This window comes from Malaclemys terrapin, chromosome 14 (genome assembly GCF_027887155.1).
Source record: "Malaclemys terrapin pileata isolate rMalTer1 chromosome 14, rMalTer1.hap1, whole genome shotgun sequence".
Classification (NCBI taxonomy): domain Eukaryota; kingdom Metazoa; phylum Chordata; order Testudines; family Emydidae; genus Malaclemys; species Malaclemys terrapin.
Window position 1 is genome coordinate 38,445,827 of NC_071518.1, and position 20,777 is coordinate 38,466,603.

General features: G+C 49.5%; 1 protein-coding gene across 1 annotated transcript in view; it reads right to left on the reverse strand.

Annotated features, from left to right (window-relative positions):
* The window catches only part of PLEKHG4 (pleckstrin homology and RhoGEF domain containing G4), a 164,157-nt gene that overhangs the window by 74,411 nt on the left and 68,969 nt on the right, over positions 1-20,777 (reverse strand). Inside the window, 3 exon segments of the mRNA XM_054049240.1 lie at positions 1,673-1,771; positions 8,100-8,216; positions 18,089-18,175. Coding sequence (XP_053905215.1) covers positions 1,673-1,771; positions 8,100-8,216; positions 18,089-18,175 — 303 coding nt within the window.

Sequence of the window (20,777 nt, forward strand, 5' to 3'; positions counted from 1 at the left end):
ATGACAGGGTTACCTCGATTGGTATAACTCATGCGTACCTTGAAAATACATTTTGGGCGTAGTAACAGAAAGCTATCATTGCAGAGTCCTACTGATGTAGGGCTTTCTACAGCTGCAGAATTACACTCGGGAGAAAGAGGGAGACGTTTTCAGAGTGTCCATTTGACCAGCGTCAAACCCCACAAGCTCTTGTACAAACAGGACTTAGAAAAGGCTGTCTCCTAGGCAGGATTTTGTAGTTTTAGATGTCAGCCGCCATGACAATAAATCTTGGGAACAAGTGACAGGCGCGGTGCTGTAATTAAAGGCTCTTTGTTTCACATTTGCCTTCTAGCAAGGCCTGATCTTTCCTCACTCCAAAGTAGCTTCCATTTGACTGGCACGGTTAATTGAATTTCTAAGCTATTGAACGGTAACTGCAGAGAGAACAATTTGTCCTGTTCTCCTTGCCTTCCTTTTATCGTACTCCCCCCACTCCCACCCCCGCCGCCCCCGCTCTCTGTCCTTGAAAGCACAGCCTGGAAAGGATATGGACTGTACAGCATTGCTTTCTTTCCCACTGAAATCAATATCTCATCAGTTAACGCCTTTCCTCTGGTCTGGCATCAGGCTCTTCAGAAAGAGCAATGAGATGACACCCCTCAGAACAATGCCCTCCCCTGAGGGGTTTCTAATACTGACAGCACCAAGGCACTACTTATTTCAGACACATCAGTACTCTCTTTGGACATGAAGATGGTCATCAGAGACTCACTTTACTCAAATGTATCTTCCCTTAACAGCTAGAAATCCCATTACAAACCACACTGGCATCTCATCACAAAGCTGATTGAGTGGAAATCTCCCCCGGCACGGGGACAGGAGAACGATGACAAGGTTACATAGATGGGAGTTATACCAACCAACTCATGGCCCGACACCAGCCTGGGTCTGCTTATTGTAACAGGGAAATGAACAATAAGTATGAGCTTTTAAGCAAAAGTGCATCCAGAGAGGAATGGAAAGAAAGCTAGAAATGAACCCTGGAAAAGCCTTCATGATGCTCCACTGTTGGGTTTCCCGCTTCCTTCCAGGTCCTCTTCCATGGCAGCGTGCAGATCTTCGCCCTTTTTTGCATTTCCTTTTCACAACACTGGATTCTGTCTCAATCTGCATCTAGCCTCGCCCACATCTTTTCTGTACTTCTTGTTCTCTTTAGAAATCTGAGCCCCAGAACAAACATTACAATAGCCAGCTCACTGCTAGAGCGGGAGGGACTTCGGAGTAGGCCCAGGACGCAGAGAACTGACCTGTGTCAATGTGACTTTACTTTGATGATTAATTTAATTGCTCTTTTTAATCCATTTTTCTCTAATCCAGATATGAAGTCCCATCTTCCCAATCTCCATACAAACACTTCGCCATTCGGACATAGAATCATAGAATCATAGAATATCAGAGTTGGAAGGGACCTCAAGAGGTCATCTAGTCCAACCCCCTGCTGTTTAACACCAGTTGTTTAACTTTAAGAACTTTGCTTTGCCTAATTTACTGAGAATTTGAGTAGTAAAGAAAATTTAAAATGCAGCATTTAGCGTGAGCTGCCATTATTGCATTAAAATTTCAGCCTGGCAGTCCCTGTCTAGCATCCTGCTCGTTGTGCCTGTGTCTGGCACTAGAAGACAACACTTACCTCAGCTCTTTCTGGTAATCTACAGGACTCCACCCTCTGAATGGCCCCCTGCAGGAAAGCACAAGCGCCCTGACATCCTTGTAGCAAATGCTCCAGTTTCTGAAGGGGAAAGGAACAAGGCAGAGGTTACTGTCTGCACGGTTTTCTTCGGGGCAGAACAGAAACAGCAGCTTGCAGGGAGCTACAGGGATTGGTAGAAAGCTGTGGGTGGAAATCTCCAGTGGACCGATGGCATGGTGTATGATGGGTTCAGGGCTCTGTCTGTGAAACTTACGAATTCTGGTTAATACAACAAAGTTGCTCTTAGGAAAACTGTGGGATCATGGAAAGCTGGGCTGAAAGACTCCGAGAGGAAGAAGCAACCCAACAGGTACAATCCTCATGAGTCAGGGGACCCTGCCTGCCTTCCTGAACACCAGTGGTCCCCCAGGACTCCCCAGAGAAGGGCAAGCTATTGAGGGGCATTGCAGTTAGGGTTGGCTGTGCTGTATATGAGCTGTACTGCTTCTGCTTTAGCTGTCAGGCAAGAGAGCAATGATGCTAGACTCCGGTGAGAAGTCTCGGTGCGTTATATGCCCCAGGCCTCCTGCAACATTTCAACTGTAACCCAGAAGGCTCACCCCTTCGGTGTGTTAAACTATGGGGGTGTCTGAAGAGTCAGCAGTGAGCCAAGGGATTGGGCAGCAAGTTCTCAGTGTGGGGTGACAGATACAGGGTCTGCACCCCGAGGCTGTGCCTATGGACCCCAAAGACTGGGGCAGTGGTTGGGCTCCATTTAGGTTCCAGAGGTTTAAAACACCTGGGATCCAGAGGCTTGGGTTCCCTCACAGCAGTCCAGTGGGTAGTCAAGAGGGGGTGTTCGAATGGGACCTGTGACAGCGTGGTATTAGAGAAACAAGGTGGGTGAGGTAATATAATAATTAATGGAGATATCCCATCTCCTAGAACTGGAAGGGACCTTGAAAGGTCATTGAGTCCAGCCCCCTGCCTTCACTAGCAGGGTCAAGTACTGATTTTGCCCCAGATCCCCAAGTGGCCCCCTCAAGGATTGAACTCACAACCCTGCATTTAGCAGGCCAATGCTCAAACCACTGAGCTATCCCTCCCCCCAATAATAATTAATGGAGATATCCCATCTCCTAGAACTGGAAGGAGTCAGACCTGGAGAGCTCTGTGTAAGCTCGAAAGCTTGTCTCTCACCAACAGAAGTTGATCCAATAGAAGATATTACCTCACCCACCTTGTCTCTCTAATGTCCTGGGACCAACATGGCTACAACACCACCGCATACAAGTGAGGTATTAAGCTTTTCATGTCTTGAGTCTGGGATGTTTGCATTAGCCACAAGTGACCAAACCAGGAGTTTAAATAGGTCATCCCATAGCAGGTCCAATACAAACCTAATTTATTCCCACCCCAAGCTGTTATGGATTTTGTTTGTGCCTTGGTTTAGAGAAGAGGGATTTTGTGACATTCTTTTAAGATCTGTATTTTTTCCAGACTGAATAGTTTTCATATCCTTTCACTGGGAAAGCTAAATTGCCTCAGTTATAATGTATGGACCCTGGAGTGATAGAAAAAACAGAATACACATTTAAGACTTCTATACATTACCTAAGTTAGCTCAGGGTGGTACAATTTTAAGGCCGGACACCTGGCAAACCTCCAGAACTAGATTCAAATGATTTATACCATAGAAAACCTGCATTCTCAGCTCTCCTCTGGGACAGTGGGGGTTCATGAGATATCGCCCCTAAAAGCGTCATGGATCCAGGTCTGAATACTGTTGTCGTCAGCCTATAACCGGTGAAATTTGGGGGCAAATTCCACCTTCACAAGCAGGTTCTTATTTTTTTCAAAACGAGGAGCTGGTTGAAGCTGCTCCCGGGTTTGGAATGTTGTGAGCAGCCCCGCTGGAGACAGATTAGTGAGCAGGAAGCAGGTAAGCTCATCAGAGATGTTAAATAAATAGTGTTTGGCATGTGGTTGCAGAGCTACAGACATTTATCACTTGGGTCATGGTCACATTCAGTGCATCCATTAGCAGCTCTGTGCCGTCAAATTCCTGCAGGAACTCCCCCCTCAGCTACAGCTTGGGGAAAGATACTGACTTCAAAATGTAAGAAATGTGAAACAAGAGGTGGCCCTGGACTCCAGTATTCTTCCCCAGATTCTTTCATTTTATTTCCAGGTATTTCCCTAGCTACTCCTCACTGTGTTTCATGCCCAATATGTTCTTGGAGCATACTGGGGACAACTTTCTATTTCAGAAGGTGGAGGAGATAATGAGGGAGACAACTATTTTAGACTTGCTTCTAACAGCGAGGAATTGGTGGGGAATCTGAAGGTAGAAGACAATTTGAATGAAAGTGATCATGAAATAATAGATTTCATCATTCTAAGGAAAGGAAGGAGTGAGAGCAGCAGAATAAGGACAATGGACTTAAAAAAAAACAGACTAACAAACTCAGAGATCTGGTAGGAACAGTCCTGTGGGAAGAAAATCTGAGAGATAAAGAAGTTCAAGAGAGCTAGAAATTTCTCAGGGAGACAATATTAAAGGCACAAGAGCAAACTATCCCAACGCAAAGGATAGGAAGAGGCCAATAGGGCTCCGCCAGAAGTTATAGAATCATAGAATCATAGAATATCAGAGTTGGAAGGGACCTCAAGAGGTCATCTAGTCCAACCCCCTGCTCAAAGCAGGACCAATTCCCAGCTAAATCATCCCAGCCAGGGCTTTGTCAAGCCGGGCCTTAAAAACCTCCAAGGAAGGAGACTCCACCACCTCCCTAGGTAACGCATTCCAGTGTTTCACCACCCTCCTAGTGAAATAGTTTTTCCTAATATCCAACCTGGACCTCCCCCACTGCAACTTGAGACCATTGCTCCTTGTTCTGTCATCTGCCACCACTGAGAACAGCCGAGCTCCATCCTCTTTGGAACCCCCTTCAGGTAGTTGAAGGCTGCTATCAAATCCCCCCTCATTCTTCTCTTCTGGAGACTAAACAATCCCAGTTCCCTCAGCCTCTCCTCATAAGTCATGTGCTCCAGACCCCTAATCATTTTTGTTGCCCTCCGCTGGACTCTTTCCAATTTTCCCACATCCTTCTTGTAGTGTGGGGCCCAAAACTGGACACAGTATTCCAGATGAGGCCTCACCAATGTCGAATAAAGGGGAACGATCACGTCCCTCGATCTGCTGGCAATGCCCCTACTTATTCTTTAATGACCTGAAAATCAAAAAGGAATCCTACAAAAAGTGGAAACATGGACAAGTTGCTATGGTGGAGTACAAAGAATAGCACAAACATGTAGGGACAAAATCAGAAAGGCCAAGGCACAAAATGAGTTACACCTAGCAAGGGAAATAAAAGGCAATAAGAAAAGGTTATTTAAATACATTAGGAGCAAGAGAAATACAAAGGAAAGCGAAGGTCCTCTCCATAGCAGGGAAGAATCAAGAAGGCTGAGGTGTTTAATGTTTTGGTCTGTAAATTTCACTCCATGCACCTGAAGAAGTGGGTTTTTTTACCCATGAAAGCTTATGCCCAAATAAATCTGTTAGTCTTTAAGGTGCCACTGGACTCCTCATTGTTTTTGTGGATACAGACTGACACGGCTACCCCCTGATATTTTGGTAAGGCTTTTGACACAGTCCCACATTACATTTTCATAATGAAACTAGGGAAATCTGTTCTACAAGAAATTACTACAATGTGGGAACACAACTGATAAAGACTGTACTCAAAGAGTAGTTCTCAATGGCTCACTGTCAAACTGGGAGGGTGTATCTAGTGGGATCCTGCAGGGGTCAGTCCTGAGTCCAGAACCATTCAATATTTTCACTAATGCCTGGGATAATGGAGTGGAGAGGATGCTTATCAAACCTGCATGTGAGGCCAAGCTGGGAGGGAACTTTAGCATTAGAATTCAAAACAACCTTGACAATTTAGAGAACTGGTCTGAAAGCACAGGATGAAATTCAGTAAAGACAAGTGCACAGTTCTGCACCCAGGAAAGAAAAAAATCAAAAGCACAACTACAAAGAGGGGAGTAAGTGGCTAGGTGGTAGCACTGCTGTAAAGGTTCTGGGGGTTATTTGGGATCGCAAATTCTGTATGCAGTTGCAAAAAAAAAGTTAATATCATTCTGGGATCTATGAGAGGAGTGTTGTATGTAAGACCTAGGAGATAATTGTATGATGCTACTTAGCACTGCTGAGGCCTCAGCTGGAGTACTGTGTCCAATTCTGGGCACCGCACTTAAAGAAAGATGTGTATGAATTGGCAAGAGTCCAGAGAAGAGTAACAACAATGAGAAAAGGTTCAGAAAACCTGACCTCTGAGGAAAGGGTAAAAAAAATTGGGCATGTTTAGTCTTGAGGAAAGACGACCAAGGGCAGCTCTGATAACAGCCTTCAAATATAATAAGGGCTGTTACAAAGAGGACGGTGATCAATTGTTCTCCATGTCTACTGAAGGTAGGACAAGATGCAATGGGTTTAATCCGCAGCAAGGCAGATTTAGGTTCGATACTAGAAAAAACTTTCTAACTCTCAGGGTAGTTAAGCTCTGGAACAGGGAGGCTGTGGAATCTCCATCACTGGCGGTTTTAAGAACAGGTTGGACAAACGCCTTCCAGGGACGGTCTAGGTTTAATTGGCCCAGCCACCGTGCAGGGGGCAGAACTAAATGACTTCTCGAGGACCCTTCCAGCCCTACAGTTCCATGATTTCATGATTCTATATGGGTAGGGAAGAGAACTTTAATGATGATGTTTCTGATCGCCTTATATTTGAAGCAAGTTGAAAATAAGAGAGACCGCCTCAATTCGCCATCAGAGGCACAGCAATATCATCTGTGACATCTTGACAGACAGCTCAGCATTTAGGCATTGTTACATTGTGCCCTGCCCAACAACGTCAGGGCAGAACAAGGCTGAATCCCAGGAAGCAGAAGCCATGAAATTGGTGCTGTCCCAAACAAAGTTCGGTAAATCAAACTGCAAATGGAAACACTGCCCGTTCGTGCATGCTGCAGATGATCCTTGCAGGGATTAAAGGAAATGAACCCCCCCCATACCTGAACATGTTGAATCACACCTAACGTTACTGCTACAAATGTGCCTCTTATTGATATAGGAATACCCTGAAGCGTGTGGCACAAAGGAACTGAAGCTCCTTGCTTGGCTCCTGGGGTGGAATGTGGTGGCAAGTTTGGTAAAATCTGTCAGTCATCAGTGCTGGAGGACAGGGGTGTTCTCAGCCAATTCAGACATTTCCTCCAAGAACTCCAGCACCTGTGTCCTAAAGCTTTACACGTGCCAGAAGCGTAGTCCTCAATGGACTATATATTCCAGGAAACCTGGCTCCAAAATAACAGAATTCTAACTAACTCTGATCACTTTGGACTGTTATGCATCCGAAGAAGTGGGCTGTAGTCCACGAAAGCTTATGCTCTAATAAATTTGTTAGTCTCTAAGGTGCCACAAGTACTCCTGTTCTTCTTTTTGCGGATACAGACTAACACGGCTGCTACTCTGAAACCTTTATTATTCCAGTTATTATTTGTTAAGGGGTGACATTCTTCTAATCACTGATGAATGAGACAAACTTCAAGAGAGTCCCTGCCCTGGAGACCTGGGAGTGCACAAGAAGGAAGGAGTCTGTCTCCCCTCCCTGGAGAGGGCTGCAATGATCCTGCTCCCGCGTGCCCTGGTCAGCTGCTAAGTTGCGAGCGTGAGAGAAGTAGCAGGGTCAGGATCCCAGGAAGTCGGGATCAGGCACCAGGCTACAGACAGCAGTCGAATGGCAAAGGCGAGGACAAACTGGGGCCAGAAGCTGGATTTTAGGGTTTATTGCAAGCAAGGTCGGGAGCAGAAGCAGGCAAGCAGTCTCTGTTGTTGCTCAGACAGCTCCCCATCACGGCTTCTATACCAGTATTGGCCAATCAGTGGGCTGTGAGGGGCCGCCACTCAGGCCCTGCCGTGCCTAGCTTCAAAGGGTCCTCTTGTGGCTGCGTAACCTAAGCCTCTAGTGGCCCAGTTCCTCCCAGGGTCTAGCCCTGCAGGTTCTCATGCATCCCCTGCTCCCTCTGGCAACTACATTCTTAGATATACCCAAGTTAAGACAGTCAAGGTTAGGATTCCCATAGCCACGCGGATCTGGCCGTTGGGCACATCCATCAACACGAACACGAGCATGGTAAGACAGATATGGCCGTGCATACATGCCCAGTGTAGCTGAGACATGGCTATCCGGGGAACCAGAACTTCACATCTCCCGTCTTTGGTAAGTTTCATATTTATTTGCTGCTGTATCTTGCACCAACCCAGTTAATTATAAGTTTCTCCTCTCTGGTGTATGGGAAATCTGGCCATAACCCTAGAAGCAGCAAATTTAAAGACTGTTTCACGTCTCACTCACCATGCGAAAGCTTAACCAGTCCCGATGGCAGTAAGGGAAGGCTCCATCCAACTCCAGTGGCAGCTGTGTGCTGTCTATGTGCTTGTGGAGGGACTTCATTGAGGGCAGAAGTTCAATCTGAGAAGAAAAAAGCACGTCTGCATCACGTCTGCCTGCAGAAAGGAGCACCGAAGAGTCGAGAGTGTCACGTCTACACTGCCAGAAAAGGAATGTTCTTAGCTCGGGTTAGATAACATGCATTAAGACAGCAGTGAAGACACAGCAACTCCGCTTTGAACTCAGGTCAGTAGCTCGAGTTCAACCCCAGGCTTCCCTTAGAGGCATTAGCCGAGGATAAAAGCCAAGTTGCTGTGTCTTCAGTGCTATTTTAACCTGAGTTAGAACATAAGAACGGCCGTACTGGGTCAGACCGAAGTGGCCAATGCCAGGTGCTTCAGAGGGAATGAACAGAACAGGTAATCACCGTGTGATCCATCCCCTGTCGCCCATTCCCAGCTTCTGGCAAACAGAGGCTAGGGACACCCTCCCTGCCCATCCTGGCTAATAGCCATTGATCGTTGGCTAACCTGAGTCAAGAACACACCTTTTTTTGCAGTGTAGGGATACCCTACGAGGGGAGGGGAATAAGTAAGGTGAATGTCTCTCTATTGATCCACTTTCCAGCAGGGCTAACAAGAGATCCCAGCTCTCTATGACAGCCTGACCCTCTACACACACAGGGGAGGTACGTGAAATCCAATCACAATACGAAGGAAATAACAAAAGCTCAGCAATCGTAGAATAATTCACTCGCTTCCCGTTCTACAGTTCAATGAGCAAACTGGAAGCAAAGCAGTGTGAAACGGAAGCTTGAAAGGAGCCAGGAATTCCTCCAAGGCCAAAATTATCTGGTGGCGACAGAGCAAATCTCTGCCTTCCACAGTCACCTGGCACGGTATGATTCATGCCTGTTAATAACGTTTCTGTGGGATTGTAAAACTGGCAACGGGCTTCCCAAAGCAATGCCCGGAGAAGCATCCTAACACAGCAGCCCTTCTCTGCTCCAATCCCAGTGCGCCTCCGATCTATGCCAGAGGGTACCCAAGAGCCAATACACCCCAGCCTGCTCCCTGAGCTGGGCCATCCAAGGAACATAATACCCCCAGGGAAAACGGACAAGAGCTGCTGAGAGAGCCTGCAGTCCTAGGCTGGGAGTGAGTAATTCAGTCATACACATCCAACATTCCTCTCGAGTTGCAAAGTTTCCATTTTCTCATTAAAACTGTGACTTTCCCTTTGATTCTGCTGTATGCCAATTTCTTTATTAATCTCTGTTCTGCACCTTCCTGATCCCCTTGGATTTGGCAGCTTTCACTTGTTTAAAACTTTTTTTCCATTCATTACTTTGGTTGTTTTCACCCACTCAGATATAACTCCCTATCCCTTGCTCTATGTCCCTCTCACACACACACACACACACACACACACACACACACAAATGCCCCCCTGCGGGTGAATGATTGGTAACAAATGCCTCCGGCTTGTCACCTTTGCTCATTCTCTTTGCAACCAGAGATGGCCAGACTCCGCATACACAGCCACATTAAAACAACTTCTCCCCAAATGAACCTCAGAGCGTTCAGGACCTTTTCCTGTAGGAATCCTGGATGAAATCCTGGAGTCAATGGGAGCTTTGACTTCGAAGGGGCTAGGGCTTCACCCCAGGTTTCCTGGCTCCTTACACATTTACAACTGAGGTCGTGTCTGACCCAAGCATGACAGCACGCCGAGGCCAATACTCCACTCACTCACCTGCAGGCAATTCAGAGAGCATCTTCCACACTAAGGCCTGGTCTACACTACGGGTTTAGGTCGACTTTAGCAGCGTTAAACCGAATTAAGCCTGGACACGTCCACACAACGAGGCCCTTTCTTTCGAATTAAAGGGCCCTTTAAACCGGTTTCTTTACACCACCTCCGACGAGGGGATTAGCGATAAAACCGGCCTTTGCGGGTCGGAATTGGGGTAGTGTGGACGGAATTCGATGTTATTGGCCTCCGGGAGCTATCCCACAGTGCTTCATTGTGACCGCTCTGGACAGCGCTCTCAACTCAGATGCACTGACCAGGTAGACAGGAAAAGACCCGCGAAGGTTTGAATTTCATTTCCTGTTTGCCCAGCGTGGAGAGCACAGGTGACCACGCAGAGCTCATCAGCACAGGTAACCGTCATGGAGTCCTCCCAGGATCGCAAAAGAGCTCCAGCATGGACCGAACGGGAGGTACGAGATCTGCTCGCCATATGGGGAGATGAAGCAGTGATAGCTGAACTCCGTAGCAGTAAAAGAAATGGAAAAGTATTAGAAAAGATCTCCAAGGCCATGAAGGACCGAGGCCATAACAGGGACACACAGCAGTGCCGCGTGAAAATTAAGGAGCTAAGGCAAGCCTACCACAAAGCCAGAGAAGCAAACGGAAGGTCCGGGGCAGAGCCGCAAACTTGCCGCTACTACGCGGAGCTGCATGCGATCCTAGGGGGTGCAGCCACCACTACCCCAACCGTGTGCTATGACTCTCTCACTGGAGAAACACACAGGGAAGACGGTTCGGGGAACGAGGAAGATGACGATGGAGGTACTGTAGGTAGCTCACAGCAGCAAGGAAGCGGAGAAACCGGTTTCCCCAACAGCCAGGATATGTTTGTGACCCTGGACCTGGAACCAGTAACCCCCGAACTCACCCAAGACCCTCAGGGCACACAGGAGACCTCTGGTGAGTGTAACTTTGTAAATATTTGTAAACATTACAAAAAAAAAGCAAGCAAGTCTGTTAACGTGTATGGGGATGGGGCGGAAATCCTCCAGGGACATCTCCAGAAAGCTCTCCTGGTTGAAATGGGGTGATTTTATTAAGGGGGACATTCAGAGGCGCCCGTTCCTGCTCTTCTGACCAGAAATGTTCCCCGCTGTTAACCACGCGGTGGGGGGGAGGGGTGAAGTGATCATCCCAGAGAATCGTGTGTGTGTGTGTGGGGGGGGGTGGTTTACTTGTGTTTGTGCCGCATGTTAACCGGGAAACCGCAGCCCCCTCCTTTTACATTGAAACCCCATTTTAAATGGACAACCCAATTCATCCTTGATATGGGAAATGCGCTGCTGTTTGCAACCTTTCCCGCATGTTAAGAAGGTTAAAAAAGCCAAAACACTGTGGCCTACGATGGCTGCCTGCAAGCCGAAATATGCGACCTTGTAATGAAAGAGTGTACCCATTGTTCCCTAAAATGTGTCCTTTTTAACCACCTCTCCCTTCTCCTCCACCAGCTGCAAATGTTTCTCCTTCGCAGAGGCTCGTGAACATTAGAAAGAGAAAACGTAAGACGAGGGACGAGATGTTCACGGAGCTGCAGATGTCCGCCCAGGCTGATAGAGCACAGCAGAATGCGTGGAGGCAGTCAATGACGGAGATGAGAAAAGCCCAATATGAACGAGAGGAGAGGTGGCGGGCTGAATCGCGGGAAGAACAGAGCAAGTGGCGGGCTGAAGACGATAGGTGGCGTCAGCTTGCAGACAGACGGCAAGAGGCAATGCTCCGTCTGCTGGAGCATCAAAGTGATATGCTCGAGCGTATGGTTGAGTTGCAGGAAAGGCAGCAGGAGCAGAGACCGCCGCTACAGCCCCTGTGTAACCAACAGCCCTCCTCCCCAAGTTCCATAGCCTCCTCACCCAGACGCCCAAGAACACGGTGGGGGGGCCTCCGTCCACCCAGTCACTCCACCCCAGATGATCGCCAAAGCATCAGAAGGCTGGCCTTCAATAAGAGTTAAAGTTTTAAAATGCAGTGTGTCCTTTTCCATCCCTCCTCCCCCACCCATCCCAGGCTACCTTGGCAATTATCCCCCTACCTCTGTAAGGAACTAATAAAGAATGCATGAATGTGAAAAAACAATGACTTTATTGCCTCTGCAAGGGGGAGGGGAGGGTGGGGTGGGGTGGTTGGTTTACAGGGAAGTAGAGTGAACCGGGTCGGGGGGGGGGGTTGGAGGGTTCATCAAGGAGAAACAAACAGAAGTTTCACACAGTAGCCTGGCCAGTCACAAAACTCGTTTTCAAAGCTTCTCTGATGCGCACCGCGCCCTGCTGTGCTCCTCTAACCGCCCTGGTGTCTGGCTGCGCGTAATCAGCGGCCAGGCGAGTTGCCTCAACCTCCCACCCCGCCATAAAGGTCTCCCCCTTACTCTCACAGATATTGTGGAGCGCACAGCAAGCAGCAATAACAATAGGGATATTCTTTTCGCTGAGGTCTGAGCGAGTCAGTAAGCTGCGCCAGCGCGCTTTTAAACGTCCAAATGCACATTCCACCACCATTCGGCACTTGCTCAGCCTGTAGTTGAACAGGTCCTGACTCCTGTCCAGGCTGCCTGTGTACGGCTTCATGAGCCATGGCATTAAGGGGTAGGCTGGGTCCCCAAGGATCACGATAGGCATTTCAACATCCCCAATGGTCACTTTCTGGTCCGGGAAGAAAGTCCCTTCCTCCAGCTTTCGAAACAGAGCAGAGTTCCTGAAGACGCGAGCATCATGTACCTTTCCCGGCCATCCCACGTTGATGTTGGTGAAACGTCCCTTGTGATCCACCAGGGCTTGCAGCAGCATTGAAAAGTACCCCTTGCGGTTTACGTAGTCGGTGGCTTGGTGCTCCGGTGACAAGATAGGGATATGGGTTCCGTCTATGGCCCCGCCACAGTTTGGGAATCCCATTTCAGCAAAACCATCCACTATTGACTGCACGTTGCCCAGAGTCACTACCCTTGCTATCACCAGGTCTTTCATTGCCCTGGCAAATTGGATCACAGCAGCCCCCACCGTAGATTTGCCCACTCCAAATTGATTCCCGACTGACCGGTAGCTGTCTGGCGTTGCAAGCTTCCACAGGGCTATCGCCACTCGCTTCTCAACTGTGAGGGCTGCTCTCATCTTGGTATTCTGGCGCTTCAGGGCAGGGGAAAGCAAGTCACAAAGTTCCATGAAAGTGGCCTTACGCATGCGAAAGTTTCGCAGCCACTGGGAATCGTCCCATACCTGCAGCACGATGCGATCCCACCAGTCTGTGCTTGTTTCCCGGGCCCAGAATCGGCGTTCCACGGTATCAACCTGCCCCAGTGACACCATGATTTCCACATTGCTGGGGCCTGTGCCTTGTGAGAGGTCTATGGCCATGTCAATTTCCTCATCACTCTCGTCGCCGTGCTGCAATCGCCTCCTCGCCTGGTCCGGGTTTCGCCTTGGCATGTTCTGGCTCTGCATATACTCCAGGACAATGCGCGTGGTGTTCATAGTGCTCATAATTGCCGCGGTGATCTGAGCGGGCTCCATGATCCCAGTGCTAGCTATGGCGCCTGGTCAGAAAAAAGGCGCGAAAGTAGTATCTGATGGACCAGGAGAAGGAGGGCGGGAGGGAGGGAGGGAGGGAGGGAGGGCCAAGTGACGACATGGCGTACAGGTACAGGAACAGGGAGAAACACAAACAACTGTCACACAGAATGGTCCCCCCAAAGATTAAACTGGAAACCCTGGGCTTAGCAGGCCGTTGATTTCACGGAGGAAGGGGAAGCAAATGAACACAGAATAAATCTATTTTTTACATCTTAAGGTGGCAGCCGACGCTGCAGCATGAGTGACAGCCATACCAGTATGATGATGATGGGTACCAATCATAATATACCATCATCTGCCAAAAGGCAAGGGGCTGCTGCTGTGTAGCAATGCAGCCCCATGTCTGCCAGCCCCACGTCCGCCAGCACCCAGCATCGCCCTCGGCCTCTTCTGGGTGCTTAGCAGACAATATTGGGCAATTGGCAGAAAATAGTACATTATGACTGGTAACCGTCATCATCGAGACAGTAGCATGTCTGCCCAGGTGGCCATGATTGACAGCCACTCCAGTACGACGACGACGGGTACCAGTCATAATATACCATCGCCTGGAAGGGGCTGGTGCAATGCAGCCCTACGGCTGCCAGCCCCACGGCTATCACTCATGCTACACCGTCTACTGCCAAAAGGCAGTTAGCAGCTGCTGCTGTGTAGCAATGCAGTCCCACGTCTGCCGGCACCCAGAGGACATATGGTGACGGTGAGCTCAGCTGTGCTGAGCGGGCTCCATGTTGTCTGCACAGGTAACCCAGGTAACCCAGGTAAAAAGGCGCGAATCTATTGTCTGCCGTTGCTGTGACGGGGGAGGGAGGGGCCTGACGACATGTACCCAGAACCGCCCGCGACACTGTTTTGCATCATCCGGGCATTGGGATCTCAACCCAGAATTCAAAGAAAAGGCGTGAACCGCTTCGCGGCTCGAGCTGTGGCGCAAACGTAGTATCTGACGGCCTAGGGGAAGGAGGGAGGGGGGCCGAGTGACGACATGGCGTACAGGCACAGGGAATTAAAATAAAGAACGGTGGCTGTGCATCAGGGAGAGACACAAACAACTGTCACAGACTGGTCCCCCCCAAAGATTAAACTGAAAACCCTGGGTTTAGCAGGCCGTTGATTTGACGGAGGGAGGGGGAAGCAAATGAATACAGAGAAAATCTATTTTTTACATCTTAAGACGACGGTGCAGCGTGACTGATAGCCCTCGGCATCTTTCTGGGTGCTTGGCAGCAAATACGGGGCGGTGTATGACGATGGTCTTCAGGCCTATTGCACGAGCTGCTGCTCAGGGAAGACTCTGCTAATGTGCGATGACCCGACTTGTAATAGGCCGGCTAACAGTCATAATACACCATTTACTGCCAAAAGGCAAGCCCCACGGCTGCCAGCACCCAGATCGCCGATGAAGGCTACCAGTCTACTGCACCGTCTACCGCCAAAAGGCAGTTAGCAGCTGCTGCTGTGTAGCAATGCAGTCCCACGTCTGCCGGCACCAAGAGGATATATGGTGACGGTGAGCTCAGCTGTGCTGAGCGGGCTCCATGTTGTCTGCACAGGTAACCCAGGTAACTAACCCAGATAAAAGGGCGCGAATCTATTGTCTGCCGTTGCTGTGACGGGGGAGGGAGGGGCCTGACGACATGTACCCAGAACCGCCCGCGACACTGTTTTGCATCATCCGGGCATTGGGATCTCAACCCAGAATTCCAAGGGGCGGCGGAGACTGCGGGAACTGTGGGATAGCTGTGGGATAGCTACCCATAGTGCAATGCTCCGGAAGTCGACGCTAGCCTCGTACTGTGGACGCGGTCTGCCGACTAGAGCACCTAGAGCATTTTATTGTGTGGACATACACAATCGGCTGTATACAACCGATTTCAATAAAACCGGCTTCTATAAATTCGAACTAATTTCGTAGTGTAGACATACCCTCAGATGGTGAGCTCTTTGGAGCAGAGATTGTCCTGCTATAGCATGTATCTACAGTGTCCAGCCCAAGGGGCCTGTGAAGGGGTATGCAGCAAACCCCATGCTGGGCAACACAGGTTAACAGGATAATGTGGGCTCCGCCCCATCACACTTGTGAGAGCTTAAAAGGGAGAAACCCAGCTCAGCTGATGGCAGACCAGGGAGGAGGGCAGACCAGACCTGACCTGACTTGACCTCCAGTCCCCAGCTCCTGGAGAGAGGGCTGGCTGAAGGCAGGAGCTCCTCAATGAACCCTCCCCGAGGGGAAGGAGACCCCAATGCTGACTCACCTTGAGAGGGAACCATTCCCCTCTATTACTGTGAAGTCAGTTTAGGACTGCAGCCCAACGAGCACCCTCCAAAGGAAGAGAGCCTAAGCCCAACTTTGGGCTGATTCCTTTGCGTTATTTCCCTTGTTGTTCTGTTCTCTGACAACCTCAGAAGGGGCCGACTACCCGGGGCCCAACTAGACGGCTCTCAGAACTGCAGTGGGAAAAATGTCCAGACGTCACAGAGCAGTGGCTCGGGTGAGTGCTTAGGCCCTGCCCAGAGCCTTAGGGGGTTCCTGGGGAAGGAACTCTGGTGACAGAGCCCCACCCCTGACTGGGCCCTCTAGATGCTACCACCCTACAAATAATATACTTTTGGAGGCTGCTCTATCAGTTTTAACTCACTGAAGTCACACTGCCGTTGCATAGTCAGAACTACGGGTGAGCAGGGGACGCAGAAGTTAAGCTTCCAACAGCCACACTGACTCAGCCACGTTGTGCATCTTCTACGTTTTGAGGTTTACATTTTGCAACCATCAGTAATATATTAAACTACTCCGTTAACATGCCCCTCCCTCTGTGTTGGACCTTTCTGTGCTGATCTTCCTGGAGTCACAGAACAGCGCCTCCGCCATAGAGTTCAAGGCCAGGAGGGGCTGCATCTAGTCCAGCGTTTCTCAACGGCAGCCGCGTGCAGCCACCAGGGCCTTTCCTTGCGGCCACAGTCACCTGGGCTGTGATGAGGGGCTGCAAAGCAGTGGCCCCTCTCCCAGGGCCACCAGCAACGGCTGGGCCCTGCCCCCCTCCAGAAAGAAAAACTCTGGAGGTGCAAGCAGCTGGTGAGTTCCCCACTTTCCCAGGGGTAGGGGAGGCTTCGGCAACGGGGCTTCGTGCTCCGTCCACGTGGTGGCAGGCTCCGGTTCCAGGCTCCGGCCTCAGGCTCACCACCCCACCATTGTCCCTGGGCCCTGCTGCCTCCCTGCCCGCCTCCCCATTCAGGACTTAAACTTGCCCCCGGGCTTGCCGAGGCTGAGTAAGTCTGCTGTGAAAAGTGATATTAACAGACATACAAATATCACTTTTCACAGCAGAAGACTTACCAGCTAGCAAGTCTGAGAAGAAAAAAAAAGCGCAACCAAAAAAGCAAAAGAAACAACAACAAAAAGGCAAGAACATGCAAAGCACCTTATTTGTGTTTCTATTCTGTTTAGGTCCAGTAAAGAATAGAGACAACTGTACATTATTTTTATTACTGAGTCTGAAAAAACCCGACATAAATAAATTACAATGATCTGGACAAGTATATGGGCATATTTATTTGCTTTTCCTAAAGTTAATTAAATATTTTAGGAAAAATTGTCAGAGTGGCCACTAGCAAGAGTTGGTGGCTGCACTCTGAGGCCACCAAAAAATTTGTGGTGAGAACCCCTAGTCTGACCTCCTGCATAACACAGCCAGAGAATTCCACCCCGTGATTCCAGCGTCAGCCCGTGACTTGGGGCTGAGAACATGACTTGGCCATTAAAATTACTCATTTTCTACCTCCGTGTGATGAAGTCATGGGGCCTTTTCCTAAAGTTCTCACTCAGCCCACGCCCAGGTCAAAGTCTCAGGGAAGCCACGGGGCAGTCCAGCTGGGCCCAGTGACCACAGAAGGGGCCTGTATTTCCTCTTGGGACTTAGGGGGAGTGGCATTAGTGGAGGAAGTGCCTTCCCAGACATCCCAACATGAGTGCCAGCTGGGGAGGTAGCACCCCCCAGAGACACCAAAGCCAGACAACAGCTCTGAAACAAAGTCATCATCAGCCAGGACTTCCAGGCCCTACGTCTGACGATTCCCCACAGCTCGGGCAGTCAGAACTGGCAGGGAAGAGAACAGACACTCCACCACTGAAAAGGGTGTTGATGTTCCCCATCCTTGGTGTGCCCTCTTCCCCTTGCAGGAGTGCTCAGCTGAGCACAACAATTATGCTGCCCCAGTCAGGGATTTAGCCCATTGTTGACAACAGGGCCTGAAAAGTTCTCAGGTCAGTGTTCATTGTGCACGACTCCCCGCTGTATCCTTCCTGCTAGAGTCCTATCAAAGAGCATTCTGGTATCCTGACATTCATGGGCATAGGTGTGAGTGATGGACTTGGCAATAAAAGATCTACTCAATTCATAAAAACGTACAGCCCCTTAAATATCACACCGGAAAGAGAGACCATAACCATAAAACACACAGCAGCACTACAGACATTACGTGAGAATAAACGTACATTAGTGCACAGACAGCTCACTGTTCAGAGGGTTAACACAAGTATCAGGAGCTCTCCAGGAGTTCCTGCATGAATGCTTCCATTACCTGCACCGCTGTTGGCTTCTCCATCCGAAAAGTGAGATCTCTTTCAACAAGCAGCAGAACTCCATGAATACAATGAGGAACCATGTCCTGTAACAGAGAACAGAGCACAGATCTCTTACGAGCTGGATGGATTGCTTAGGAGTATGTACCATTCGTTTTATTTCAACACAAGAGATTGCAATGCCTTCTTCAAAGATAGTTGCAATTGCAAACTGGAGGGCACAGTCTCCCTCGAAGGGGCAGGCAGTTATATCTGTTGGTGAGGGTCCGCTCTAAAGGGAACGGACTCTCCAAGCTGCTGGCCCTGGGAAACACTGCACAGAGTCAGGTTACCTGGATGCAGTAAAAAAGCTGCCTTTCATACCGGGCACGGTCCCTAACTGAAAAGTAGCATTTCCCCCATCATGCCAGCAAATGTGTGTTCTTTACTTAACTGCTCCCAGCCCAGCACCAAGGACTCGCCTCCAGCCACTAGTGTTAATGGACAGAAGCACCAAATTCAAGGATCTCCTGGCAGCTGTGGCCTCAATCTCTCTCCCTGCTCCAGCAGGAGGTCTCCAAGTAGGAGAGCATTCCACAGGGAGGTTAGAGACAGGCCCAAAATGCTAAGACAGGAGTAAAGAAAACGGACTATGTGAATAGTGGGGTCACTAACCAAATCATGGCTTGGTTTGGGGAGCAGGGAAGGCTTTGTATTTTAGCAAATGTTCTAATAATAGGAGCTCTTCCAATAACAGGCTATAGGGAAGCCTTTGCCCAAGCTAAGTTGTGAGAGGTTCTGGACTGGTAAAGCCAAAATACCAGAAGTAAAATTATAAGCAACTGTGATGGGTGTCCAGCCCACACAAGACTGGAAAGGTTAAAGTGGCCGGGGGGGGGGGGGCGCAATTAACTGCCCAGGCTGCACCTGGAGGAGGAGCCAGGGAGCAGGGATTAATTAGACAGGGTCAGCTGGACAGAACAGGAGGGGCCTGTCTACAGCCCAGGGGCTGAAAGCAGCCGGGGGGCTGCAGGGACGTAGAATGCAGTCACTCCCTGGGAGAAGGGAGGTGTGTTTGGGGCTATACAGCTAGGTAGCCTACAGCTACTCCCTGGGAGGAGGGCGTCTGGCCTGGCAAACCCAGAGCAGGAGGAGAGCCAGGAAGGTAGGAAAAGCAGCGACGTATGGGGTAGAGCAGACCTTGGCTACTGAGAGGGGCCCTGAGCTGGAACCTGGTGTAGAGGGTGGGCACAGGTTTCTCTACCAGCCACCAGGGAAGCTGTGCGGACCAGACAGCAGCGAACGGACCGCCTGGGACAATTCACCTTGGAAGACTTTGATACCCCCGAAGGGGAGGACGATAGCGACCTGGGTGGAGGGCCAAGTCATGAGCAGGAAGCTGCAGCTCCTGGGGCAAGAGGTGCAACAGGGCGAGAGAAGACGGGTGAAGGGACTGCCGGAGGAGGGTGCAGCACCTGGAAAGAGTTTATCCCCAGAGCAGCCAGGAGGAGGCGCCCTGGTGGTGAGTGAAACCCCCTGACAGCAACACACACATTTTTTCGGTATGGCTTCAGCTGCAATCTGTCCAGAATGAATGCAATTGACCAGCAAGCCTTTGACAGGAGAACTCTGTAACCGTATTCTCCAACGACCTTTAAGGACATAACACCCAAAGTGAGCAGCAGACAAAGTAGGCAATCACTGGAAAACGCAGGGGATGATGAACTCCAGCGAATGGCGCGGCAGATTGCTTTAACGGTCTCCCATTTCTACCCCATAGGCTGAACTGGATTCTGCATTAATGGCTTGAGAGCCAGCTCGAAGAATACACTTCTGCATCAGCTCTCTGCGAAAGGTGGAAGAGGTTGTCCAAGCCTGATGTCTTGAGTTCTAGAGGTGCTTCCCCTTAACTGAGTCAGTCCTTGGTCTTTCTTTTGATTGAGAAATTAAAGGCCAATGTGCAGAGGCCCAATTCAGGATTCTGCAAATGTAAGGGCCATAACCGCAGTGGAGATCTCTGGGCAAGGAAACACAGACTTTTCCTTATGCTCAAGAAGGATCTCTCCTCACCCCACCCCCTTGGGCTCCCTTGTATGAGTGGGATGCAATTTTAACAATAGCACCTTCTAAGCTTTCCTGAATCTTTTGTTTACCCCTTTTCATTTGACCACTGACAAATGTCAGCTAAAGGCCAGAACAGCACAACTAGCTAAGAATTACTAGTAAAAACTGGAGATCACTGGGGAGGGGCAGGGAGGGGGCGAGAGACATAGATCACAGCTGTACAGACATCCTGGAATTTGACTGGTGTCTCTGCTGGACAGTGCAGGTGGGAGAAGATGAACCATCATTTCCAGACAGCTGGTGGCACTGAACATTTACGTTTAATAGGTTCCCCACCACCGCCCTTCTTCTCCTCCTCCTACCTGCTTGCATAATAGGGTCATGACGCTAACGTTCTGACAACCCAATAATTTCTGAGAACACACGGTGAGACTGTAAAATTGGAATTATGATTACAGAGAATCAGAAAGTGGGGAGGTTTCTGTGGAAATTTTTAAATTTTCATTGAAAAACTAATAAAATTTCATCCAAAAACTGTCAGAGACTGAAATTTTTTAATTTTTCCAGAAAAGAAAATGTCAGAAGACTGGACTGTCGGTGGCCAGGCCTAGTGGTCAGAGCAGGAGTCAGGCCTAGTGGTCGGCA